The sequence below is a fragment of the Doryrhamphus excisus genome, chromosome 9 (genome assembly GCF_030265055.1).
Source record: "Doryrhamphus excisus isolate RoL2022-K1 chromosome 9, RoL_Dexc_1.0, whole genome shotgun sequence".
In the NCBI taxonomy this organism is placed as follows: Eukaryota; Metazoa; Chordata; class Actinopteri; order Syngnathiformes; family Syngnathidae; genus Doryrhamphus; species Doryrhamphus excisus.
In genome coordinates, this window is record NC_080474.1 from 1,360,126 (window position 1) to 1,385,359 (window position 25,234).

At 45.7% G+C, this 25,234-nt stretch overlaps 1 protein-coding gene across 2 annotated transcripts in view; it reads left to right on the forward strand.

Moving 5' to 3' along the window:
* Positions 1-25,234, forward strand: part of LOC131136273 (titin-like) — a 196,852-nt gene that overhangs the window by 140,523 nt on the left and 31,095 nt on the right. For both annotated transcript variants that reach the window (XM_058082950.1, XM_058082951.1), the window contains 8 exons: positions 616-17,931; positions 18,547-18,843; positions 20,522-21,109; positions 21,196-21,498; positions 21,575-21,871; positions 23,128-23,415; positions 23,514-23,819; positions 24,874-25,176. In XM_058082950.1, the coding sequence (XP_057938933.1) occupies positions 616-17,931; positions 18,547-18,843; positions 20,522-21,109; positions 21,196-21,498; positions 21,575-21,871; positions 23,128-23,415; positions 23,514-23,819; positions 24,874-25,176 (19,698 nt within the window). The remainder of the gene's footprint in view (positions 1-615; positions 17,932-18,546; positions 18,844-20,521; positions 21,110-21,195; positions 21,499-21,574; positions 21,872-23,127; positions 23,416-23,513; positions 23,820-24,873; positions 25,177-25,234) is intronic.

Here is a 25,234-nt window from a genome sequence, read left to right on the forward strand (position 1 = left end):
TAAAAATAATAATAAAAATAAACACAAATATTCATTCATTCATTCATTTTCTACCGCTTTTTCCTCTCGAAATTAATACAAATAAAAATAAAAATAAAATACAAAAATTCATTCATTCATTCTACCGCTTTTTTCTCACGAAATAAATAAAAATAATAATAAAAATAAATACAAATATTCATTCATTCATTCATTTTCTACCGCTTTTTCCTCACGAAATTAATAAAAAATAAAATAAAATAAAAATAAACATAAAAATAAATATAATACAAAAATTCATTCATTCATTCATTTTCTACCGCTTTTCCTCACGAGGGTCGCGGGGGTGCTGGAGCCTATCCCAGCTGTCTTTGGGCGAGAGGCGGGGCACACCCTGGACTGGTGGCCAGCCAATCACAGGGCACATATAGACAAACAACCATTCACACTCACATTTATACCTATGGACAATTTGGAGTGGCTAATTAACCTAGCATGTTTTTGGAATGTGGGAGGAAACCGGAGTACCCTTGAGTACAAACATTTACAATAAAAAAGAAAACATCGCGGCATAGAATAGGCCAGTTTATATTTGTCTTAAAAGCAGATAATGAATATATTTTCCGTACTTTGCAGATGTTCCCGGACCTCCAGTAAACCCACGGGTGACAGACACCACTAAAACCACTGCCACACTGTGTTGGGGAAAACCGCTGGATAACGGTGGGCTTGAAGTCACCGGCTACGTGATTGAGCACAAAAAGGAAGGAACGGAGGACTGGATTAAGGACACGTCATCTCCACTGAGAATCACAGAGTTTGTCGTTCCCGGACTGGAAAACGCGACCAAATACTTTTTCAGAATTAGCGCCATAAACGCTAAGGGTGTAGGCGAGCCGGCTGAAACGCAGGAACTGGTTGAGATCGTGGAGCGTGCAGCCGAACCGGATCTGGAGTTGGACGTTGAGCTGAGAAGAACGCTTGTGGTCAGGGCCGGTTGTTCCATTCGTCTCTTTGTGCCCATCAAGGGACGTCCTACACCTACGATAACGTGGACGAAGGAGGGCAGTCCTGTGACACGTGCGGTGATTGACAGCACCGAGTCCTTTACAATGCTGATCATTCCCGAAAGCTCACGGATCGATGCCGGTCGATACGAGCTTTCCCTGGAAAATGCAGCTGGAAAGAAGACTGCAAACATTAACGTGAGGGTTCTGGATTCACCCGGACCTCCGCTTAACTTAAAACCAGTTCATATCGATAAAGAGTCCATTACCCTTCAGTGGGAGATGCCTCTCATTGATGGCGGAGCCAAGATCACAAATTACATCATCGAGAAGAGAGAATCAACACGCAAGGCCTTCGCCACGGTTGTTACTAACTGTCCATCAACTACAGTCAAGATTACTGACCTGGGCGAAGGTTGCGAGTACTACTTCAGAGTATCTGCTGAGAACGAGTTCGGTGTCGGTGAAGCGGTCGAAACGTCCGATCCGATTCGTGCATCTCAGGCACCGACTCCTCCGGAAAGCATAATCCCAACCGATATCACAAAGAACTCCGTGTGCCTGGCTTGGACCAAACCCAAGCATGACGGCGGAAGTAGACTTACCGGATACGTGCTTGAAGCCCAAAAGAAAGGAACTGATCAGTGGGCCCACGTAACCACTCTCAAGACCATGGATTTCACTGTGAAGAATCTCAACGAGAACGAAGAGTACGTTTTCCGTGTAATGGCGGTCAACCAATCTGGAAGAAGTGGACCCCGCGAGAGCAAGCCCATTGTTGTCAAGGATTCCACTTCTCTCCCGGAGTTCGATCTGCGGGGCGTATGTCAGTCAACGGTTATCGCGAAGGCTGGAGATGACATCAAGGTTGAAATTCCTGTCATGGGGCGTCCTCGGCCAGTGGTCTCCTGGCAGAAGGATGGAAGTCCCTTGAAGCTCACACAGCGGACTAACGTGGAGGCGACTCCGGCGACTGTTATCCTCACAATCAGCGAATGCAACAGAGCAGACAGTGGCGTGTACACCATGACCGGAAAGAACATTGTCGGTTCTGTGAGCGACAGGATCATCGTCAAAGTACACGATGTTCCTGGGCCACCTAAGGGACCGATCAAGATTGTAGAAATCTCTCGTACTTACTGTATCTTTGCATGGGACACTCCCGATAACGACGGTGGCGTTCCCATCAACAATTACGTCATTGAGATTCGAGACACCACCTCTCAGACTTGGACAGAACTTACCTCCACTGCCATTCGGACCATCTTTAAAGCCACGCGTTTAACTACTGGAGCAGAATACCAGTTCCGAGTTAAGGCTAAGAACCGACATGGTGTAGGACCGCCCATCACCTCGGAGGCAGTAGTGGCCGCCTATCCGTTCAAAGTTCCCGGTCCTCCTGGTACCCCCCATGTTGTTGCGTTTACCAAGGACTCCATAACAATTGGCTGGAATGAACCCGTGTCCGACGGTGGAAACGAAGTCATCGGCTACCATGTTGAGAGAAAAGAACGAAGCAGCATCATGTGGCATAAAATAAGCAAGGGTCTCGTGAAAGGAAACGTGATGAAATCCACAGGACTTGAAGATGGAGTCGCTTATGAGTTCCGTGTTATGGCAGAAAACATGGCTGGAATCGGCAAACCCAGCAAAGCCTCTGAAGCAATACTAGCCCTGGACCCCGTGGACCCCCCTGGTCAGCCTGTGCCGACTTTTGTTAATAAAAATGTCATCACTATTCAGTGGACGAAACCCGAGTACGACGGCGGATTTAAAATTACGGGCTACACGGTGGAGAAGAAGGAACTTCCGACCGGTCGCTGGATCAGAGCCAACTTCACAAACATCATCGAGACAACGTTCACCGTGAGCGGATTGACCGAGGATGTATCGTACGAGTTCCGTGTTATAGCTCGAAATTCAGCAGGTGCCGTAAGTGTGCCATCGGAACCCTCGGATCCGATTACATGCAAAGATAACATCATCGAACCACGAATCATGGTAGACGCCATCTTTAAGGATGTTGTTCTACTGAAGGCAGGCGAGTCCTTCAAGCTCGATGCCGACATCGCCGGCCAGCCGTCTCCATCCATGGTTTGGACCAAGGATGGAAAAGAAGTCGAGAACACAATGAAATTGGAAGTGAAGTTCTCCGAACTGACGACTACGCTAAGCAACAAGGACTCCGTCAGATCGGACGGAGGAACCTTTGTTCTGACCGCGACTAACGTTGGTGGTTTTTCCAAACACATTTTCAGAGTAAAAGTACTTGACAGACCTGGACCACCGGTTGGACCTCTTATGGTTTCAAACGTCACAGCTGACAATTGTTTACTGACGTGGGCCCCACCCACAGATGACGGCGGTGCGAAGATTGAAGGGTACGTCATCGAGAAGCGCGAATCCAGCAGGCTTGTTTGGACCAATGTGGCTTCAGATCTTCAGGTTACGGAATATAAAGTGACGAAGCTTCTCAAAGGAAATGAATATATTTTCCGAGTTATGGCGGTGAATAAATACGGGAACGGCGACCCTCTTGATTCGGAAGCCGTTATTGCAGAAAATCCATACACGGTTCCGGATGCGCCAGAGAATCCCGAGGTCACGGCTGTCACCAAGGACGCGATGGTCATTATGTGGCAAACGCCAAAGAGTGACGGCGGAACTCCCATCACAAACTACAACATCGAACGCAAGGACAGGATCGGTCTCCGCTGGGTCAAGTGCAACAAGAGGAAGGTCAAGGATCTGCAATTCAAGGCAACAGGTCTTGTTGTCGGACATGAGTACGAATTCAGAATCACGGCAGAGAACGCCGCCGGTGTTAGTGCCCCGAGTGTCTCCAGTCCGTTCTACAAAGCCAGTGACGCTTTGTACAAACCAGGGCCTCCGTGCAACCCCAGGATCCTGGACACATCCAAGTCATCCATCACTGTTGCCTGGAACAAACCAGCCTACGATGGTGGTTCTGACATCACTGGTTACATCGTCGAGACCTGTGTCCCCTCTGAGAAGGAAGAAGAGGAGGAGTGGACTATAGTGACCCCCAAGGAAGGTCTACTTGCCACCTCATTTACTATTATCAATCTGACAGAGAACCAGGAGTATAAAATCAACATATCTGCTCTGAACAGCGAAGGAATCGGGGAGGCTGTATCTGTGCCTGGCGGTCCTAAGGCCGAGGACCGACTCCTTCCCCCTGAACTGGATTTGGATGCAGAGCTCTGCAAAGTCGTAAGCCTCCGAGCTTGCTGCACACTTAGACTCTTTGTCCCCATCAGAGGCAGACCCGCTCCCGAGGCTAAGTGGACCAAAGAGGACGGTGACCCAATTGAGAGAGCCACTATCGACACCACAGCATCATATACGTCTCTCGTTATTGAAAACGTCAACAGATTTGACACCGGAAAGTATAACCTCACCATTGAGAACAGCTCTGGCTCTAAGACAGTCACGGTCCAGGTTCGGGTACTCGATACACCTAGTGCCCCACTGAATTTGAAGATCACCAGCGTGACAAAGGAATCCGTCACTCTGACTTGGGATCCGCCAGCAAACGATGGAGGGGTTAAAGTTAAGAACTATATCGTGGAAAAGCGTGAGTCCACAAGAAAAGCTTACGCCACGGTGACCGCGACGTGCCATAACAACACATTCACCGTTGAGCAGCTTCTTGAGGGATGCAACTACTACTTCAGAGTTTTGGCGGAGAATGAATACGGCATCGGTCTCCCCATCGAGACCAACGAATCAGTTAAAGTGTCCGAGAAACCACAACCTCCGGGGAAAATCAGTCTCAAGGACGTTACAAAGAACAGCGTTACGCTCTCGTGGGAAAAGCCGGAGCACGACGGTGGAAGCAGAGTGGGCTGTTATGTCGTTGAAGTCCAACCCAAAGGTGTGGAAAAGTGGTCACAGGCTATGATTGTGAAAGAAACCGAAGCGACCATCAGTGGCCTCAACGCAGGTGAAGAATACATGTTCCGTGTGTCAGCCAGAAACGAGAAGGGAACAAGTGACCCTCGTCAAATTGGCGTGCCGGTCATCGTAAAGGATCTCGTTATTTCACCAGTCATTAAAATGTTATTCAACACGTTCAGCGTTCTGGCCGGTGAAGACCTGACAGTTGAGGTTCCTTACGTTGCCCGTCCCAAAGCAACCATCTCTTGGGCCAAAGATGGTCAGGCACTGAAGAGAACAACCAGAGTGAACTTCGGCGCAACAGAAACAATGTTGAAACTCTGCATCAAAGAGGCCTCCAAAGATGATTTTGGACACTATAATGTCACCATCAGTAATACAGCAGGAGAGGCAACAGCAGATATCGCCATTGTTGTACTCGACAAACCTGGTCAGCCGCGTGGTCCAGTCAAGGTGGAGGAGGTCACTTCTGAGAGTGTGACCATCTCCTGGAGCCCGCCGGAGTACGATGGCGGCTGTACGATCAAGAACTACATCGTGGAGAAGAGAGACACATCCACAACTAATTGGATGATTGTGTCTCCGAACCTTGCGAGGACCACAGTCAAAGCAGGCAGACTGAAAACCGGTTCAGAATACCAGTTTAAAATCACCGCAGAAAACAGATACGGCAAAGGTCCAGTTCTTCTCTCAGAGTGTATTGTGGCTCAGTACCCATACAAGCTCCCGGGACCGCCGGGAACTCCGTCAATCGCAATGTGCACAAAGGATAGCATGGTGGTAGCATGGAACGAACCTGTCAACGATGGCGGTAGTGCTATTTTGGGCTACCATCTTGAGCGCAAGGAAAGAACCAGCATCCTTTGGGTGAAACTGAACAAGTCCCTTATTACAGACCAAACCTTTAAGACCACTGGTCTGGAACCCGGAATGGAATACGAGTATCGAGTCTATGCTGAAAACATCGTGGGCATTGGCAAAGTCAGCAAAGTGTCAGAAGGTCATGTTGCTAGAGACCCTTGTGATCCTCCAGGTACGCCAGAGGCGACCAAGATTACAAAGGATTCGGTTACTATCATTTGGACAAAACCCGAGTATGATGGCGGGGCCAAAATCACAGGCTACGTCGTGGAAAAGAAGGAGCTTCCTGAAGGTCGTTGGCTGAAGGCTAACTTCACTAACGTCATCGAGACAGAGTATGTTGCAACCGGACTTGTGCAGGAAAATCAGTACGAATTCCGTGTTATTGCTCGGAATGCCGCTGGTGTTTTTAGCTTACCTTCATATAGCACTGGCGCTATTACCGCCAGGGATGAGATTGAGCCACCTCGCATCAGCATCGACCCAGAGTACACTCAGACCATTACGGTCAATGCGGGAGACAATTTTAAGATTGACGCAGATGTCCATGGCAAACCATTGCCGTCCATCCATTGGCTGAAAGATGAACAGGAAATGGGGAACACAATCCATCGAGAGATTAAAAACACCGCAACCCATGCCTGCGTCACTGTCAAGGAAGCTAAACTTTCAGACGGAGGTGTCTATAATCTGCTGCTGAAAAATCCCGGCGGGGAAAAGGCTGTCCAGGTGAAAGTCGTAGTTTTGGATAAACCCGGTGAACCGCAAGGACCTCTTATCGTAACGGGAATAACTAAAGACCGCTGCTGCCTTTCATGGAAAGCACCAATTCAAGATGGAGGTAGCAAAATATCTCACTATATTGTAGAGAGGAGAGAAACGAGTCGATTAGTCTGGACCGTTGTGGATCCAAAGGTGGAGAACATCTTCCACAAGATCACAAAGCTCCTGGAAGGCAATGAGTACATTTTCAGAGTCCGTGCTGTGAACGAGTTTGGAATGGGCGCAGCTCTGGAGTCGGAGGCAGTGCTTATCAAAGATCCCTATGTGACTCCTGGATCGCCTAAGGGCTTAGAGATTTCCGATGTTAAAAAAGATTCAATGGTGCTCACGTGGGAGGCTCCCACTGAGGACGGAGGTTCTCCTATCACATCGTATATTATTGAGAGACATGACAAAGAAGGTGTAAGGTGGACCAGATGCAACAGGCAGGCTGTGTTGGATTTGACATTCAAAGTCACCGGACTCTTGGAAAGCCATAATTATGAATTCCGCGTCGCGGCAGAGAACGTTGTGGGTGTTGGTGAGCCCAGTTCTCCAACAGTATTCTACAAAGCTCTAGACCCTGTCTTCAGGCCCGGTCCACCGCAGAATCCCAGAATTACAGACACAAGCAGAACCTCAGTGTTTTTGTCATGGAGCAAGCCGATTTGTGATGGCGGCTGTGAGATTCAGGGATACATCGTTGAGTGCTGCACTACCACAGAAGAAGTTCCACCTGCCGAGGAGCAGACCGAAACCTCGGCAACGGAGCAGCCTCCCGCCGATGCGCCAGCCGAGGACTGGATCATATGCACACCACCAACAGGCGTTAAGAAGACCAAGTTTGAGGTTGTCAACCTGAAAGAAAATCAGGCCTACAAGTTCAGAGTCTCTGCGATCAACAAAGTTGGGGTTGGAGATCACGCCACCATCCCTGGAGCTGTGGTGGCCCAGGACAGAGCAGAAGAAGCAGACCTGGACATTGACCCAGAGTTGAGAAAGATTGTAACTATTAAGGCCGGACTTCCGCTGAGACTGTTCATCCCGATCAAGGGAAGACCTGCTCCGAGCATCAAGTGGGACAAAGACGATACTCCACTGAAGGAGAAAGCTCAAGTTGAAGTGACGAGTAGTTACACTGCCCTCGTGATTGACAAGATGGGCAGAGCAGATAGCGGGAAATACACTATTACTGCAGAAAACTCCAGTGGATCCAAATCCGCATTTGTTGTCGTTCGTGTTCTTGATACGCCGAGTGCTCCCGTGAGTCTGAAAGTGAAGGAAATTACGAACCAATCAGTGACACTTGCTTGGGAAGCCCCTCTGTTGGACGGTGGCTCCAAAATCAGAAATTATATCGTGGAAAAGAGAGAGAGTACACGCAAAACATACGCAGCTGTGGTAACCAATTGCCACGCTCTTTCATGGAAGATCGAGCCCCTTCAAGAGGGCTGCAGTTATTACTTCAGAGTCCTCGCTGAGAACGCGCACGGCATTGGTCTACCTGCGATAACCGTCGATCCACTCAAGGTTTCAGAGGTGCCGCAGGCTCCCAAGAACTTGATTGTTACAGATCAAACAAAGACAAGCATCTCTTTGGCTTGGGAAAAGCCGGAATACGATGGCGGCAGCAGAGTCATCCAGTACTTGCTCGAAGTTCAGCTCAAGGGCCAAGAGAAGTGGTCCGGTGTTAACACATATAAGACTATGGAGACGACCGTTTCCAATTTGAATCCCGGGGAAGAGTACCTGTTTAGAGTGACAGCAATGAACGATAAAGGGAAAAGTGACCCCAAAGTACTTTCCGGCCACGTCATGACCAAGAACTTAGTATTTGAGCCTGATGTGAGACCTGCTTTTAGCAGCTACAATGTCCATGTCGGTAAAGATCTAAACATCGAAGTGCCAATCTTTGGACGCCCCAAACCGACAATAACCTGGACCAAGGATGGTGCCCCTCTGAAGTTCACTTCCAGAGTAAACATTCACAACACCTTGACTCATACGAGTCTTAGCATAAAGGAGGCGGCGGGCGACGATGGCGGCATGTACAGCATAAATGCAACTAACTCTGCTGGAAAGAAAGACGCCACGGTGGAATTAATTGTACTTGACAAGCCTGGGCCCCCGTCTGGGCCTGTGAAATTCGATGAGATCACAACGCAGAGTGTGACCATTTCATGGGAGCCACCGAAAAAGAATGGCGGTTGCCAGATTTCAAACTACATTGTCCAGAAAAGAGATACAACAGCAACAACATGGGAGAACGTTAGCATTAACTGCGCCAGAACCAGAATCAAAGTACCCAGATTGAAGACCGGAGCCGAGTACCAATTCAGGATCATTGCCCAGAACCGGTACGGAAAGAGTCACGGTCTGGATTCATCTTCTGTGGTTGCTCAGTACCCGTACAGAGAACCCGGCCCACCGGGGACGCCATTTATCGCTTCGCTCTCCAGAGATCACCAGATTGTGGAGTGGCACGAGCCCGTTTCGGATGGAGGCAGTCCGGTTCTTGGTTACCACATTGAAAGAAAAGAGAGGAACAGTATTTTGTGGGTGAAAATAAACAAGACGCTCATTCACGAGACAAACTACAAGAGCCACCCGTTAGAGGAGGGTATTGAATACGAATACCGGGTGTATGCTGAAAATATCGTAGGTATCGGAAGATGCAGTAAAGTCTCAGAGGGTTGCGTTGCCCGTGATCCGTGCGATCCTCCCGGTCAGCCAGAAGCCATCCACGTAACCAAAGACTCTATCGTCATTCAGTGGACAAAACCAGAGTACGATGGCGGCAGTAGCATCACCGGCTACCTTGTAGAAAAGCGTGATTTGCCAGAAGGACGTTGGGTGAGGGCAAATTTCACTAACGTTATCGAGACCCAGTTCACAGCCACTGGGCTCACGGAAAATTCCCAGTATGACTTCAGAGTCATAGCCAAAAACGCCGTCGGCACCATCAGCAAGCCATCGTACAACAGTGGCCCAATCACTGCGAGCGATATGCTCGAAGCACCCAAGTTCTCCATCGATCCCGCGTTCACCAAGACCATTGTCATAAACGCTGGAGAAATGTTCAAGTTGGATGCAGATGTCCGTGGCAAGCCGTTGCCCGCACTGCAGTGGGTCAAAGATGACGTACCAATCGAAAATACGCTTAGACTGGATATCAAAAACACAGAAAATCATGCCATGATCATAATTAAGGACTCCGCTCGTATCGACAGTGGACTGTACTTGCTTCAGCTAACAAACGAAGCAGGAAGTGAAACTGTGCCTTTCAAAGTGCTGGTCCTGGACCGGCCGAGTCCTTGTGAAGGACCCCTTGTCGTAACCGGGGTAGCCGAGGACAGATGCACATTGGTGTGGCATTCTCCTTTACACGATGGAGGAAGTCCCATCTCACATTACGTCATCGAAAGAAGGGAAACTAGCCGCCTAGCTTGGACTGTTGTTTCCGCTAACTGTGACACCACATGCTACAAAGTCACCAACTTATTGGAAGGAAACGAGTACATGTTCCGTGTCATGGCAGTCAACAGTTACGGTACCAGCGACCCGCTGGAGTCTGGTGGAGTAACCATGAAGACTCCATTCGTTCCTCCTGGACCTCCTCACATCGAGGACATATCCAACATCACACACGATAGCATGACTGTGACTTGGTCTGCGCCGGAGAACGACGGCGGCAGTAGTATTACAAATTACATTGTTGAGAAAAAAGACAGAGCAGGAATCAAATGGACCAGATGCAACCGACAGAAGGTGACTGACCTCTCCTTCAGAGTAACCGGCCTCACCACCGGCCACGAGTACGAGTTCAGAGTGGTTGCCGAAAATGTTGTTGGCTTCGGAGAACCCAGTCTACCAAGCTCTTACTACAAGGCCTGCGATCCTAAGTACAAACCCGGGTCCCCGGCCTATGTACACCTCATCGACACCACGCAGAGCTCAATTACCGTATCGTGGGGCAAACCTTTGTCCGACGGTGGCAGTGCAATTCAGGGATACATTGTTGAAGTCTGCAAGGCTGAGGAGGAAGAATGGACTATGGTTACTCCGCCCACCGGCTTGCGTGTTAATAAATATGACATCCCGAAACTGATCGAAGGTCAGGAGTATAAGATCCAAGTGTGTGCTCTGAACAAACTCGGAGTCGGTGAGCCAGCCATGCTCTCGGGAACAGCTAAACCAGAAGAAAAGCTTGATCCACCACAGATCCACTTGGATTCTGAGCTGAGGAAGGACATATGCGTGAAGGCCGGTGGATCTGTAAGGATCCACGTTCCATTCAAGGGCAGACCGACCCCTGAGATTAAGTGGCTTAAAGATGAGGCAGACTTAACAGAAAAGGCGGTGGTCGAAAAGACTCCGACCTTCACTCAGCTGTCCATTGACTCCTGTGACAGATGCGACTCTGGAAAATATACTCTTAGCCTGACAAACCGCGGTGGAGTTGTGTCTGAGTTTGTTACGGTCAAAGTCCTCGATACACCGGGAGCCCCACAGAATCTGGTAGTCAAAGATGTTAAGAAGGACTCAGTCACTCTCGTTTGGGACGCGCCGCTGATTGACGGAGGTTCCAAAATTAAGAACTACGTTATTGACAAGCGTGAATCAACCAGGAAGGCTTATGCAAACGTGTCAGCCAAGTGCACCAAGACCACCTTCAAGGTTGACAACCTGATCGAAGGCGCTATGTACTACTTCAGAGTCATGGCTGAGAATGAATACGGTATTGGACAGGCGATTGAAACAAAGACGGCGACAAAGGCTTCTGAGGTTCCGCTTCCGGTCGGAAACGTATCCCTTGTCGATGTCACCAAAGTCAGCGTGTCTCTGGCCTGGGAGAAACCGGAGCATGATGGTGGAAGCAGGATTGGCGGCTACCTCATTGAGATGCAACCCAAGGGGACTGAGAAGTGGGGGGTCGCCACAAACACTAAGACGTGTCAGGGCACTGTCACAGGCTTGACAAGTGGAACGGAATATCTATTCCGTATTATTGCTTATAACGAGAAGGGAAAAAGCGAACCAAAGGCGCTTGCTGCACCCGTTGTTGCTAGTGACATGACCTTGGAGCCAAGCATTAAGACTCAGTTCAACACTTACAGCGTCTTAGCTGGAAAAGATTTGACCTTGACGTTCCCTGTACTTGGCAGGCCCAAACCTCGAGTCACCTGGACCAAGGATGGTCAGCCCCTGAAGGTGACCTCCAGAGTCAATGTGGTGAACACTCTAACAACAACTGCCATTCAGATCACTGAAGCATGCAAGGAGGACTTTGGAAAGTACTCGATTACAGCAACCAATACCGCGGGCACATTTACCGACAATGTGGGTCTTATTATTCTTGATAAACCGGGTCCGCCAAGTGGTCCGCTTAAGGTCATTGAGGTGAGTAACACCTTTGTCCACCTTTCATGGGAACCTCCGGAGTACACAGGTGGATGCCAGGTGAAGCATTACATCGTAGAAAAGCGAGAGACCACAGGAAATACGTGGCAGTCGGTCACCACGCAGCTGGCCAGGACAGCTTTGAAAGTCACCAAGCTGAAGACCGGTGTGGAATACCAGTTCAGGGTAATTGCCGAAAACAGATATGGAAAAGGTGCTTCTTTAGACTCCAAGGCTATCGTTGTACAGTACCCGTACAAACCGCCAGGCCCCCCCGGGACACCGTATGTCAAATCTGCAACAAAGGAGATGATGATCATTGAATGGAACGAGCCAGTCAACGACGGTGGAAGCGTTGTCATTGGTTACCATCTGGAAAGCAAGGAGAGAAGCAGTATCCTGTGGAACAAACTGAACAAGACTCTGATCGCCGATACCCAGTTCAAGATTTGCAATCTCGAAGAAGGAATCGGATACGAGTTCAGAGTGTTTGCTGAAAATATTGTCGGCGTTGGCAGATGCAGTAAAGTCTCTGAGTCCTTTGTTGCTCGTGATCCGTGTGACCCTCCCGGTGCTCCAGAGGCGATGAAAATTTCTAAAGACCACATCAAGATCAGTTGGACCAAGCCTCAGTACGATGGCGGCAGCAAAGTAAATGGCTACATTGTTGAAAGGAAAGACCTCGCCTCCCCTGATGGCCGATGGGTCAGAGTCAACTTTACCAATATAATGGAGACTGAATATAATGTCAGCGGTCTAACAGAAAACGAGCAGTATGAATTTAGGGTTATTGCCAGAAATGCCGCCGGTGTCTTCAGCGGGCCCTCGGAAAGCTCTGGACCGATAACCGCTACTGACGAGATTGAACCACCACGGGCATCCATGGACCCGAAGTACAAGGACGTTATTGTTGTTACTGCCGGGGAACATTTAACTCTTAACGCTGACATCCACGGAAAACCACTACCTGAAATTCAATGGTTAAAGGAAGGCAAAGAAATTGATAGATCTCTACGCATTGAAGTGAAAAACACGAACAAATGTGCTGTGTTGACGATCAAGGACGTTACGAAAACGGACACAGGGCACTATGAACTTGTTCTAAAAAATCTAGGCGGTGTAAAGACCTTCCCGATTTCTGTCAAAGTCCTTGACAAACCAGGTCAACCAATGGGACCATTGCGAGTAACAGAAATCATGGCTGACCGGTGTATTCTTGCCTGGTCTGAGCCGACCCTGGATGGTGGTGCTACGATCACCCACTACACCCTGGAGAAGAGAGAGACCAGCAGCTTATCGTGGACAATGGCTGCAGCCAATATCCAGAGCCTGTACTACAAACTAACAAACCTGCTCGCCGGAAATGAATATATTTTCCGAGTAAGAGCTGTGAACAAATACGGCGTTGGCGATTATCTTCAAAGTGAGCCCATCGTTGCACGCAATCCCTACAAGCCCCCAAGCGCTCCCGGAACACCAGAAGCAAGTCAGATCACAAAAGATTCAATGGTTCTGTCGTGGACGGTTCCAGAACAGACTGGCGGAGCCGATATTACGGGTTATCATCTCGAAAAACGTGACAAAGATAGCGTCAGGTGGACTAAATGTAACCGACAGAAATTGACAGATACTCATTTCAAAGTGACGGGATTGATGACGGATCACTTTTATGAATTCCGAGTTGCGGCTGAGAACGAGGCTGGAATCGGAGACCTCAGTGAACTATCTCTACTGTATAGAGCATGTGATGCCACAAGACCACCTGGACCCCCACAGCACCCCAAGGTGACCGACTACACAAAGTCATCTGTGTCTCTTTCCTGGAAAAAACCCGACTGGGACGGCGGAGCCTATATCAAGGGCTACATCGTTGAAATGCGAGAGTATGTACCAGTACCAGAATCCACAGAGGAGGTAGAAGTTGCCCCGGCAGTAGACGCCCCAGTCGAAAAAGAGTGGACCATGTGTACGCCTCCAGCTGGCATTCAAGCTACTAAAATGGTCATCCCCGACTTAAAGGAAGGTGAAGAATATCAGTTCCGTGTCTGTGCCATCAACTCCGAAGGAGTGGGAGAACCCGCTAATGTCCACGGAACCGTGGTCGCTCACGACCGGATCGAAGCCCCAGAAATAGAGCTCGACGCCGACCTCAGAAAGGTGGTATCTGTCCGCGCTGGTGGTACGCTGCGTTTGTTTGTCACCATCAGAGGAAGGCCCGAACCTGCTGTAAAATGGGAAAAGGTCGACGGCGCTATCACAGATGGTGCTGTGATTGACACCACCAGCTCATACACTATGCTAGTAATCGACAACGTTAACCGCTGGGACAGTGGAAAATACTCACTCACTCTGGAGAACAACAGCGGTTCAAAGTCCGCCGTTGTGGCGGTTCGAATTTTGGATACACCGAGCGCCCCGCAGAACTTCAAAGTGCAGGAGCTCAGAAAAGATTCTGTGACGCTTATCTGGGATACGCCGCTCACTGATGGCGGGTCCAAAATCACAAACTACATCGTGGAGAAGAGGGAGTCTGTGCGCAAGGCCTACACGACCGTGACCAACAACTGCACGGCCAACACATTCAAAATCGAGGAACTGCCCGAAGGCGGCATTTTCTACTTCAGAGTTTGCGCTGTCAACGAGTACGGCCAAGGACAGATGGTTGAAACCAAAGAAGTTAAGGTGTCTGAGGTTCCCCTGCCACCGAGCAAAGTAACTGTTGTGGATGTGACCAAAACCAGTGTTTCCCTTTCATGGGAAAAACCTGCTCACGATGGCGGTAGTAAAGTCATCTGCTACAACGTGGAATTCAAGCCCAAGAGTGGTGAAAAATGGGGTACTGCTTGCACCGTCAAAGTACCGGAGGCGACCATCCCCAACTTGACTCCCAATGAAACCTATCTGTTCAGAGTTGTTGCAATCAACGAGAAGGGAAAAAGCATTCCCAAGGACCTCGGCTTGCCTGTGGTCGCCAAGGATATTGCAGTAGAGCCGTCTGTCAACTTACTGTTCACAACATACAGCGTCAAAGCCAAGGACGACCTCACTGTTGAAGTCCCGGTGCGAGGCAGACCTAAGCCTGTTGTCTCATGGAAGAAGGACGGTCTTCCTCTGAAGCAAACGTCTTCGGTTACAATTTTAAACACAGCGACGTCATCCAAGATTGTCATTAAAGAAGCTAGCAGAGAACATGTCGGGAAGTACGAGATCACCTTGGCCAACACGGCAGGAACGGTGACAGCACATCTGGGTGTAGTTGTCCTGGATAAACCAAGTCCACCTAAAAGCATCAAGGTGGATTCTGTGACCTCTGATAGCATCACGCTGTCCTGGTCTCCGCCAGATTACGATGGCGGCTGCTGCATAAGTAACTATATTGTTGAGAAGAGGGACACCAACACACAAGAGTGGCAAATGGTTGCCAGCAACGTACCGAGAACGTCTTACAAGGCCGGCCGCCTAACGCACGGGGCCGAATACCAATTCCGCATCTATGCGGTCAACCGTTATGGGAAGAGCACATATCTGGATTCTCCTGCGATTACGGCTCAGTACAACTTCAAGCAACCTGGACCGCCTTCTACACCATCTGTGAAGATCGCTACCAAGTCTTATATGGTTGTGACCTGGAACGAGCCTGTCAACGATGGGGGAAGTCCAGTTCTAGGCTATCATCTAGAGCAGAAAGAGCGTGCTAGTATTCTGTGGACTAAGATAAACAGAGGAATGATCAAGGACTCTGAGTACAAAGTCAGTGGAGTGGAAGGAGGTATGATGTATGAATATCGTGTCTATGCTGAAAATATTGCCGGAATCGGTAAATGCAGCAAGTCGTCTGAAGCCGTTGCCGCAAGAGATCCATGTGATCCTCCGGGAACTCCTATCGTTACATCTATTAGCAGATCATCTGTGTCCTTGACTTGGACTAAACCAGAATATGACGGTGGTGCCAAGGTGTCTGGCTACATCATTGAACGCAGAGATCTCCCGGAAGGACGTTGGACCAGGTGCAACTTCACCAACGTGCCCGAGACTCACTACCACGTGACGGGCCTTACGGAGGACGGCCAGTATGACTTCCGTGTCATTGCTAAGAATGCGGCGGGATTGTTCAGCGAACCGTCCGACAACACCGGCGCCATCACTGTCAAAGACGACGTGGAGCCGCCACGCATCATGATGGATGTCAAATTCAGAGAGACAACGTTTGTGAAAGCGGGCGAAACCTTAAAGATTAACGCTGACCTCGCCGGCCGCCCCGCGCCCGTCGTTTCCTGGAGCAAAGACGGCAAGGAAATTGAGCTCAGAGCAAGAATCCAGATCGTTACGACAGACACCAGCACATTGCTAACAGTCAAAGACTGCATCAGGTGCGATTCTGGACAATATGTACTCACCCTGCAGAACATCGCCGGGACAGTTAGTCTGCCTGTAAACTGCGTGGTCATGGATAAGTCTGGACCCCCTGCAGGACCTTTGCAGATTTCCGGTCTCACAGCCGAGGAATGCACCCTATCATGGGGCCCACCTCAGGAAACCGGCGGTGCTGAGATCACACACTACGTTATTGAGAAGCGCGAGACCAGCCGTTTGGCCTGGACGCTAGTGAAGGAAACCACCAAGACTTACTTCAAAGTTACGGGACTCCTGAAGGGAAATGAATATATCTTCCGGGTTTTGGCCGTCAACAAGCACGGAACGGGCGAGGCTTTGGAGAGCGACGCTGTGAAGATCACAGATCCGTACACTTTTGCCTCTGCTCCCCTTAGCATCGACGTCACCGACATTACTGGAGACTCGATGACCCTTACATGGTGCAAACCAATCAGCGACGGGGGGAGCCCAATCATCGGATACGTTATTGAGCGGCGGGAAAAGACTGGCATGCGTTGGCTCCGTGTAAACAGAGATCCGGTTCTCGAATGCACCACAACGGCAACCAAACTGCGGAAAGGTTGTGAATATGACTTCAGGGTCTATGCTGAAAATGCCGCTGGACTGAGTCCTCCGAGTGAACCATCCGCTTCATTTAGGGCAGTGGATCCTCTGGTGGTTCCTTGTCCCCCATCCAAGCCGAAGATTGTCACTTCAACCAAGAACAGTGTCTCGATTGTTTGGAAACCACCCACGGATAACGGCGGCGCCGCTATCCTCGGATACAGTGTAGAATACAGAGACTACATCCCCAAACCGGAAGCACAGGTCGATGAGGATGAGGAGGAATATGAAGAAGATGAGGAGGAACCAGAGTCACTTGAAGAACTCCAAAGATGGACTGAGGCTATCGCTCTTACCAAAAGCTTGGAGTTCACAATCACCGGACTAAAAACCGACACCGAGTACGAATTCTGTGTCAGGGCGATAAACAAAGTCGGATGCAGTGATCGCAGCCGATATTCCGATGTTGCTGTGGCTACGGAACGAACCGCAGAGCCATCCTTTGATGTGGACATCGAGATGCGCAAAGTTCTTGTGGTTAAGCACGGCATAGCGTTCACCCTCAATGTTCCGTTCAAAGGTAAACCTGTTCCGTCAGTGGAATGGACCAAGGAGGGCACTGATCTGAAGGTACGAGGAACAATCGACTCAACGAGCTCCAGCACTTCACTGACCATCGAGAAGTCAACAAGAAACGACTCCGGAGAGTATAGCGTCACTATTGAGTCATCGCTAGGAAAAGCCACGTTACCCATGTTTGTCAGAGTGCTGGACTCTCCCGGACCCCCCATCAATGTGAGCGTTTCCGCCGTAACCAGGGACTCTGCGACTCTTACCTGGGAAGCCCCTGAGAATGACGGCGGCGATGCGGTGAAAGCTTACCACGTTGAAAAACGCGAGGCTAGCAAAAAGGCCTGGGTTTCCGTGACAACGAACTGCCATGCGCTGACATACAAAGTGGAAGACCTGCAGGAGGGGGCCATCTATTACTTCAGAGTTATTGGGGAAAACGAATACGGAGTGGGCGTCCCCCAGGAGGCGAAGGCCGGCACAAAGATTACAGGTGTGCTAATGAATGTAATCCCCTAAAACATTTTTCCACTGCATTTCAGCCCTGTCACAAAAGGAAAACGATCAAATATCTGACTCCTGAAGACCGGGGTAAAACCATTTTCTGTTATAAATCTAAATATAAATCTACTCTCCAGGAAGTACTCACTAAAGGTACCATTGAATATTTTGTACATGCACAAATTTCCACAAAATCTTTACCTCAGTCACTCCAGAATGTTATGAACAGTGATAAGACGAATGGCAATTAATGAATGTAATCCCCTAAAACATTTCCACTGCATTTCAGCCCTGTCACAAAAGGAAAACGATCAAATATCTGACTCCTGAAGACCGGGGTAAAACTATTTTCTGTTATAAATATAAATATAAATCTACTCTCCAGGAAGTACTCACTAAAGGTACAATTTAATATTTTGTATATGCACAAATTTCCACAAAATCTTGACCTCAGTCACTCCAGAATGTTATGAAAAGTGATAAGACGAATGGCAATTAATGAATGTAATCCCCTAAAACATTTCCACTGCATTTCAGCCCTGTCACAAAAGGATCAGGTTTCAGTCATTTCTTTACCAACAATTCTAATGTCCGCTTTGTGTTCCAGAGGTACCAAGCGCCCCTACAAAACTGGGGGTAGCGAACGTCACAAAAGACACAGTAACAATCGCCTGGACGCGACCCGACTACGACGGAGGTAGCAGAATAACCGGTTACCTCATTGATGCCCTGGAGAAGGGCCAGACCAAATGGGTGAAGTGCGCCACAGTGAGGATCATGAGCCACACCATTAAAAGCCTGAGGGAGGGCACCGAGTACTTCTTCCGAGTGCGAGCTGAGAACCATGCTGGACTGAGTGAACCCAAGGAGATGATTGTTCCCGTTCTTGTGAAGGAACTTCAAGGTAACCTGTTTTTCTCTTTCCGAATGGAATCTTTCCGAATGACCTTTCCGAAAGCAACGGTATACATGGAAAGGAATATTCCAATCTTTGGCCTACATGCGCTGCTATAATCAACCAGAATAGTCAATGGGGCATGCCCAGTAAAACGTAAACACCAACATCACGCGATACCGACTTCCTCAACTTGTTGGAATAACTCCGTATTCCCAGTTTTTCCTTCGTCCAGTCTTGAAATTTAGTTAGAATCAAAAACAAACTTCCCGCAACAGTCCAGTGCCGATTGCGCGCCTCCATTTTTTTTTAACTCCAAGAGTTAAAAAAAAGTATTTTTTAATTTAGAGTTTTTTAACGTCTCGAGTTGCGTGTTACGTCACGCACCCGGGAACCGGAAAAGATTAAGTTCAATCTTGCTAATATTTTATAATTAAGCTAATAATTATGTATTTTCCTTCTTCAATAAAACTGGACTTGGGAATGGCGTACAGAAGGGTTTACATTCTGTTCCACAGATGGCGCTAATGCTAATTTGAATAAACAACAGAAGAAGAAAAACACCACAAAGAAGAAGAACGCACCCTGACAACTTTCCGTACCTCAATCGGAACGGGGAAAGGAATATTCCACCCCCGTGAATCCGATTGCATATTCATTCGGATTGGCACTTTTCTTTGGGAATGAGGTTAGATTCTTTCCGTTTGAGCAAATGAACCAAATGCAATTGGAATATTTGGGTCCATAAACGAATCCCAAATTCTAATTCTAATTTGAATCCCAAATATAAAAAAATATATATTAAAAAAAAACTAAACTGTATTATGGAAAGCAGGGAGTGAACAAATGTAACAGTTAGTGATCGTAAAAGTACCAGATGGAGGGGTAGGATTTAATAAGCTTTGCTTCTTCCTACTCCTTTTTTAAATTACAAAATTACAAAATTTTAAAAATATAATAATAATAATTAAAATAATAATTACAAATAATAAAAAAATGGAAATTAATAAAATAAATGTAAAAAAATTACATTAGAAAGGCAGGAAGTGAACAAATGTAACAGTTAGTGATTGTAAAAGTACCAGATGGAGGGGTAGGATTTAATAAGCTTTGCTTCTTCCTACTCCTTTTTTTAAATTACAAAATTACAAAATTTTGAAAATATAATAATAATAATTAAAATAATATTTACAAATAATTAAAAAATGGAAATTAATAAAATTAAAAAAATAATAATAATTAAAATAATAATTACAAATAATTAAAAAATGGAAATTAATAAAAATTAAAAAAATAATAATAATTAAAATAATAATTACAAATAATTAAAAAATGGAAATTAATAAAATTAAAAAAATTATAATAATTAAAATAATAATTACAAATAATTAAAAAATGGAAATTAATAAAATAAATGTAAAAAAATTACATTAGAAAGGCAGAAAGTGAAGAAATGTAACAGTTAGTGATTGTAAAAGTACCAGATGGAGGGGTAGGATTTAATAAGCTTTGCTTCTTCCTACTCCTTTTGGACATGTGGAACTGGGAACTGATTATGGGATGCACTCAATTGGAATCTGATGCGTGTTCAAATTAAAAATTAAAATTAAACCATTACCATTACTTTCAACATACTACAATTGTTCAACTATTTAGCATCATCATATGTTTGCTCTGATTTTAACAGAGGCCCCAGAGTTCGATTTGAAGAACTACCCCAAGAATACCGTTTACGTGAGAGCTGGATCAAACCTCACTTTTGACATTCCACTGACTGGCAAGCCAATGCCGAAAGTCAACGTGTCCAAGAACAACGTCGTCATCAAAGGATCCAAGCGACTGTTGACCGAAGTCACTCCGGACAGCTTAAGCATCACCCTGAACGAAAGCATCGCTAGCGACGCTGGAAAATACGAGCTAACGGCTTCAAACCCCGGCGGTGCCACCAAGATCTTTATGAACTTTGTTGTACTGGATAGACCCGGACCCCCTCTTGGACCTGTGGAGATTGGCGAAGTCGGCGAGACGACAGTGTACCTAAAATGGAATTCTCCGGAATACGATGGCGGCAGTCCTGTTACCAACTACGTTGTTCTGAAACGGGAAACCAGCACCCCGACTTGGACCGAGGTCTCAACCAGCATAGCCAGGAACCAAATCAAGGCAACGAAGCTGACCAAGGGAGAGGAGTATCAGTTCAGGATAAAGGCCCAGAATCGCTACGGTGTTAGCGACCATATTGACAGCAAGCCGGTTATGATCAAGCTTCCGTACAGTAAGACGATACAATTGAAGTAATTCATTTTTATAGTATTATTACATAACTGTGCCTTTAATTCCCATATGATATTTTTATTCCAGCTTTCCCTGGACCTCCATCCACGCCATGGATCGGTTATGTATCTCGAGAGAGTCTGACTGTGTGCTGGAACGAGCCGGTGAATGACGGCGGGAATCCGGTGATTGGATATCATCTTCAAATGAAGGAGAGAGGAAGTATCCTCTGGCAGAAAATCAACAAAACAGCAATACCAGGAAACCAGTGGAGGGTCACCAACATCTGCCCGGGTCTCATCTACGAGTTCAAGGTGGCCGCCGAAAATTCCGCCGGCATTGGAAAAATGAGTAAGACATCCGAAGAGGTGCTGGCTATTGACGCTTGCGGTGAGTCCGATTCCACAGATATTGTTTTCACATTTATTCAGAAATCATTTGGCAACTTCTACCTTTTCTTCTGCAGATCCTCCAGCAAACGTCCAGGTCACCGAAGTGACCAAAAACTCAGTCAGCTTGTCCTGGCAGAGGCCACCGTATGACGGCGGCAGCAAGATTACCGGCTACAGCGTGGAGAGGAGGGAGGCGGCTAGCGGCAGATGGGTGAAGGCGAACTTCACAAACATTCTGGAGATGGCTTTCACCGTTTCCGGTTTGAACCAGGATGAGTCTTACGAGTTCAGGGTGTATGCAAAGAACGCCGTTGGCTCTGTCAGCAATCCTTCTCTCATCGCCGGCCCGGTCACGTGCATTGACGCATGCGGTGAGTCCTCATTCGATGCCGATCTGTAAAAATCATAATGTGTTTAAATTATCATTCATATGGACACAAATATTTCAATATTGAACAATGTAAAAATTGTTTTTTTTTTACTCCACACTCTTTATTGCTCTCTGGTTCTACCATATCTTACTTATTGTGTGGAAATATGGGATAATAACTATAAAAGCAATCTTCACTGGCTAAATGTACTGCAAAAAAGGCCAGTAAGGATAATTCATAATGCCGCCTACAGAGAACATACTAACTCCTTATTTCTAAAATGACAAATACTTCAACTTGCTGATATAGTTCATCTTCAAACAGCTAAAATAATGCATAAGGCTAAAAATAACCAATTAGCTAAAAATGTCATGCAATACTTCTCTACAAGAGAGGAGATGTGCTATATATATCACTATATTGACAGTTACTATGGTAACCATTATGTCATTGTATGGTCATATCACCTCATACTTCGGTACGCGACAAAAAAAATAAAATTAAAAATGAAAAATATTTTTTTTTAATTTTGAAAATTTTAACATTTTTTTTTAAAAGTACTAAATTAATAAAATAAATTTAAAACTCATGTCATTGTTGTATTGCCATATCACCTTGTACTTTGGTACGTGACAAAAAGAATAAAAAATAAAAACTATTTTTTTAATTTTGAAAATATTAAAATTAAAAAAAAATTTTTTTAATTAATAAAATAAATGTAAAAATTGTCATTGTAGCATGGTCATATCACCTTGTACTTTGGTACGTGACAAAAGATAAAAAATTAAACAAATTAAAATTAAAATTAAAATTAAAATTAAAATTAAAATTAAAATTAAAATTAAAATTAAAATTAAAATTAAAATTAAAATTAAAATTAAAATTAAAATTAAATAATTTTAAAAATAACTTAAATTATATTAGAAAGCAAAATAAAAAATTAAAAAATTAAAAACTAAATATAATAATAAAAAAAAACTTAAATTTTAATTTTAATTAAAATTAATTAATTAAAATATATTAGGAAAGCAGGAAGTGAACAAATGTAACAGTTAGTGATTGTAAAAGTACCAGATGGAGGGGTAGGATTTAATAAGCTTTGCTTCTTCCTACTCCTTTTGGACATGTGGAACTGGGAACTGATTATGGGATGCACTGTAATCTGTAATCTGTAATGTAATCTGATGCATGTTCAAATGAAATTAAACCATTACCATTACCATTACCATTACCATTACCATATTTTTTTTCTTCAGGCACTCCGTCCATCGACCTGCCCCCTGAGTATTTGGATGTGGTTCAGTACAAGGCTGGAACTTCGATTAAACTCCGAGTTGGAATATTCGGCAACCCCCAGCCAAGCATCGAGTGGCTGAAGAACGAAAAGGAACTCGTCGCGTCTTCGTCGCTGTGTGTGGAAAATACAACTGATTCATCCGCCATCTTGATCAAGGACGCCACTCGCTTCCACACAGGCTCTTATGATATCAAGATCAAGAACATTTTGGGCTCAGCGTCTGCGACCATCAGGGTTGAAATCCTTGGTATTTAGACGACTTTCACATATCATCTACTGTTGCATCATCAAAACCCTGTTTTGGTTTTTTTTGCTCACGCGTGTTTCCTTTCCGTGTGTGCTTAGATAAACCGGGACCCCCACCCGGCAGTATTCATTTTAACTCCATCACGGCGGACAAAATCACCTTCAGCTGGGAGCCCGTATGTGCGGCCGACCATGGCGGTTCCAGGGTGACCCACTACATCGTTGAAAGGCGTGAGACCAGCCGGGTAGTCTGGTCCACGGTTTCCGAGCAGCAGGAGCAGACCTACGTCACCGTTGGCAAACTGGTGCAAGGAAATGAATATGTGTTCCGCGTCATGGCGGTTAACAAGTACGGCGTCGGAGAACCGCTGGAGTCGGACGCCGTCTTTGCTAAGAATGCCTTTGGTAAGATTTAGGCTGGAGCTTATGATCTTATAGTCTAATACAGGGGTGGGCAAACTACGGCCCGGGGGCCACATCCGGCCCGCCAAGTGTTTGAATACGGCCCGCCCAATCTTTCCAAAGTATTTCATTTAAAGTCAACATACAACCTGGCATCATGGCCTGAGCCAACCTTTTGATGGTTGTATCAATTTCGTTGTTTGACATGGTCTGTTGTTTACAAAGTGCTCCTGAAAAAAGGGACACAAGCACATAATAATAATAATAATAATTATTATTATTATTATTATATTTTTGTTATATTATATATTATATTAAAATATATATAATATATATATTAAAATATATATTTTATTATAATAATTATTATTATAATAATTATTATTATTATTAGATTATTATAATTATTATTAGAACTATTATGATTATTATAATTATTATATTAATGCTAATTATTATATTAATTATATATAATATTGTTATATTTGCATATTTTACATAATAATAATATAATAATTATTATTTTAATTTTATTGCAATTATTATAATATTTTATTATTTTAAAAATATTTAAATATAAATATAAAATAATAAATAATAGCAGATTGCATGACAATTTTACAGATACAATAATACCAGGTGGACTGTTACGTGTAAAATATATAGTATTATTATATAATATATATATTAATTATATATAATATTATTGTTATATTTGCATATTTTACATAATATTAATATAATAATTATTATTTTAATTTTATTGCAATTATTATAATATTTTATTATTTTTAAAATATTTAAATATAAATATAAAATAATAAATAATAATAGCAGATTGCATGACAATTTTACAGATACAATAATACCAGGTGGACTGTTACGTGTAAAATATATAGTCTCCCCCCCCCCCATGTAAATTTTGTCATATCAATGCGGCCCACGAGTCAAAAAGTTTGCCCACCCCTGGTCTAATATGACTTCCTGCGCCCGATCATGAAAACACAAATGCAATTATTTGTCATAAAATATGTATTTTTGTATCTGTTTTCAATAGTAACTCCAGGGCAGCCACATACTCCCGAGGTGAACACTATCACCAAGACCACTATGGTGGTCGAATGGGACAAACCCGGTGTGGACGGCGGTAGCGCGGTCACTGGCTACTACCTGGAGCGACGTGACAAGAAGAGCTTGCGTTGGATTCGAGTTTACAAAGATCCCGTCGCTAACATCAAACAGACCGTCTACCATCTCACCGAAGGAAATGAATACCAATATCGCGTCTGTGCCATAAACAAGGCGGGAGAAGGACCGTTCTCAGACGTGTCCGACTACTACAAGGCTGCCGATCCAGTTGGTAAGTCATCGAGCTCACGGGCTCGGAAATCAGGACCTCACATGTTTATACGTACGTA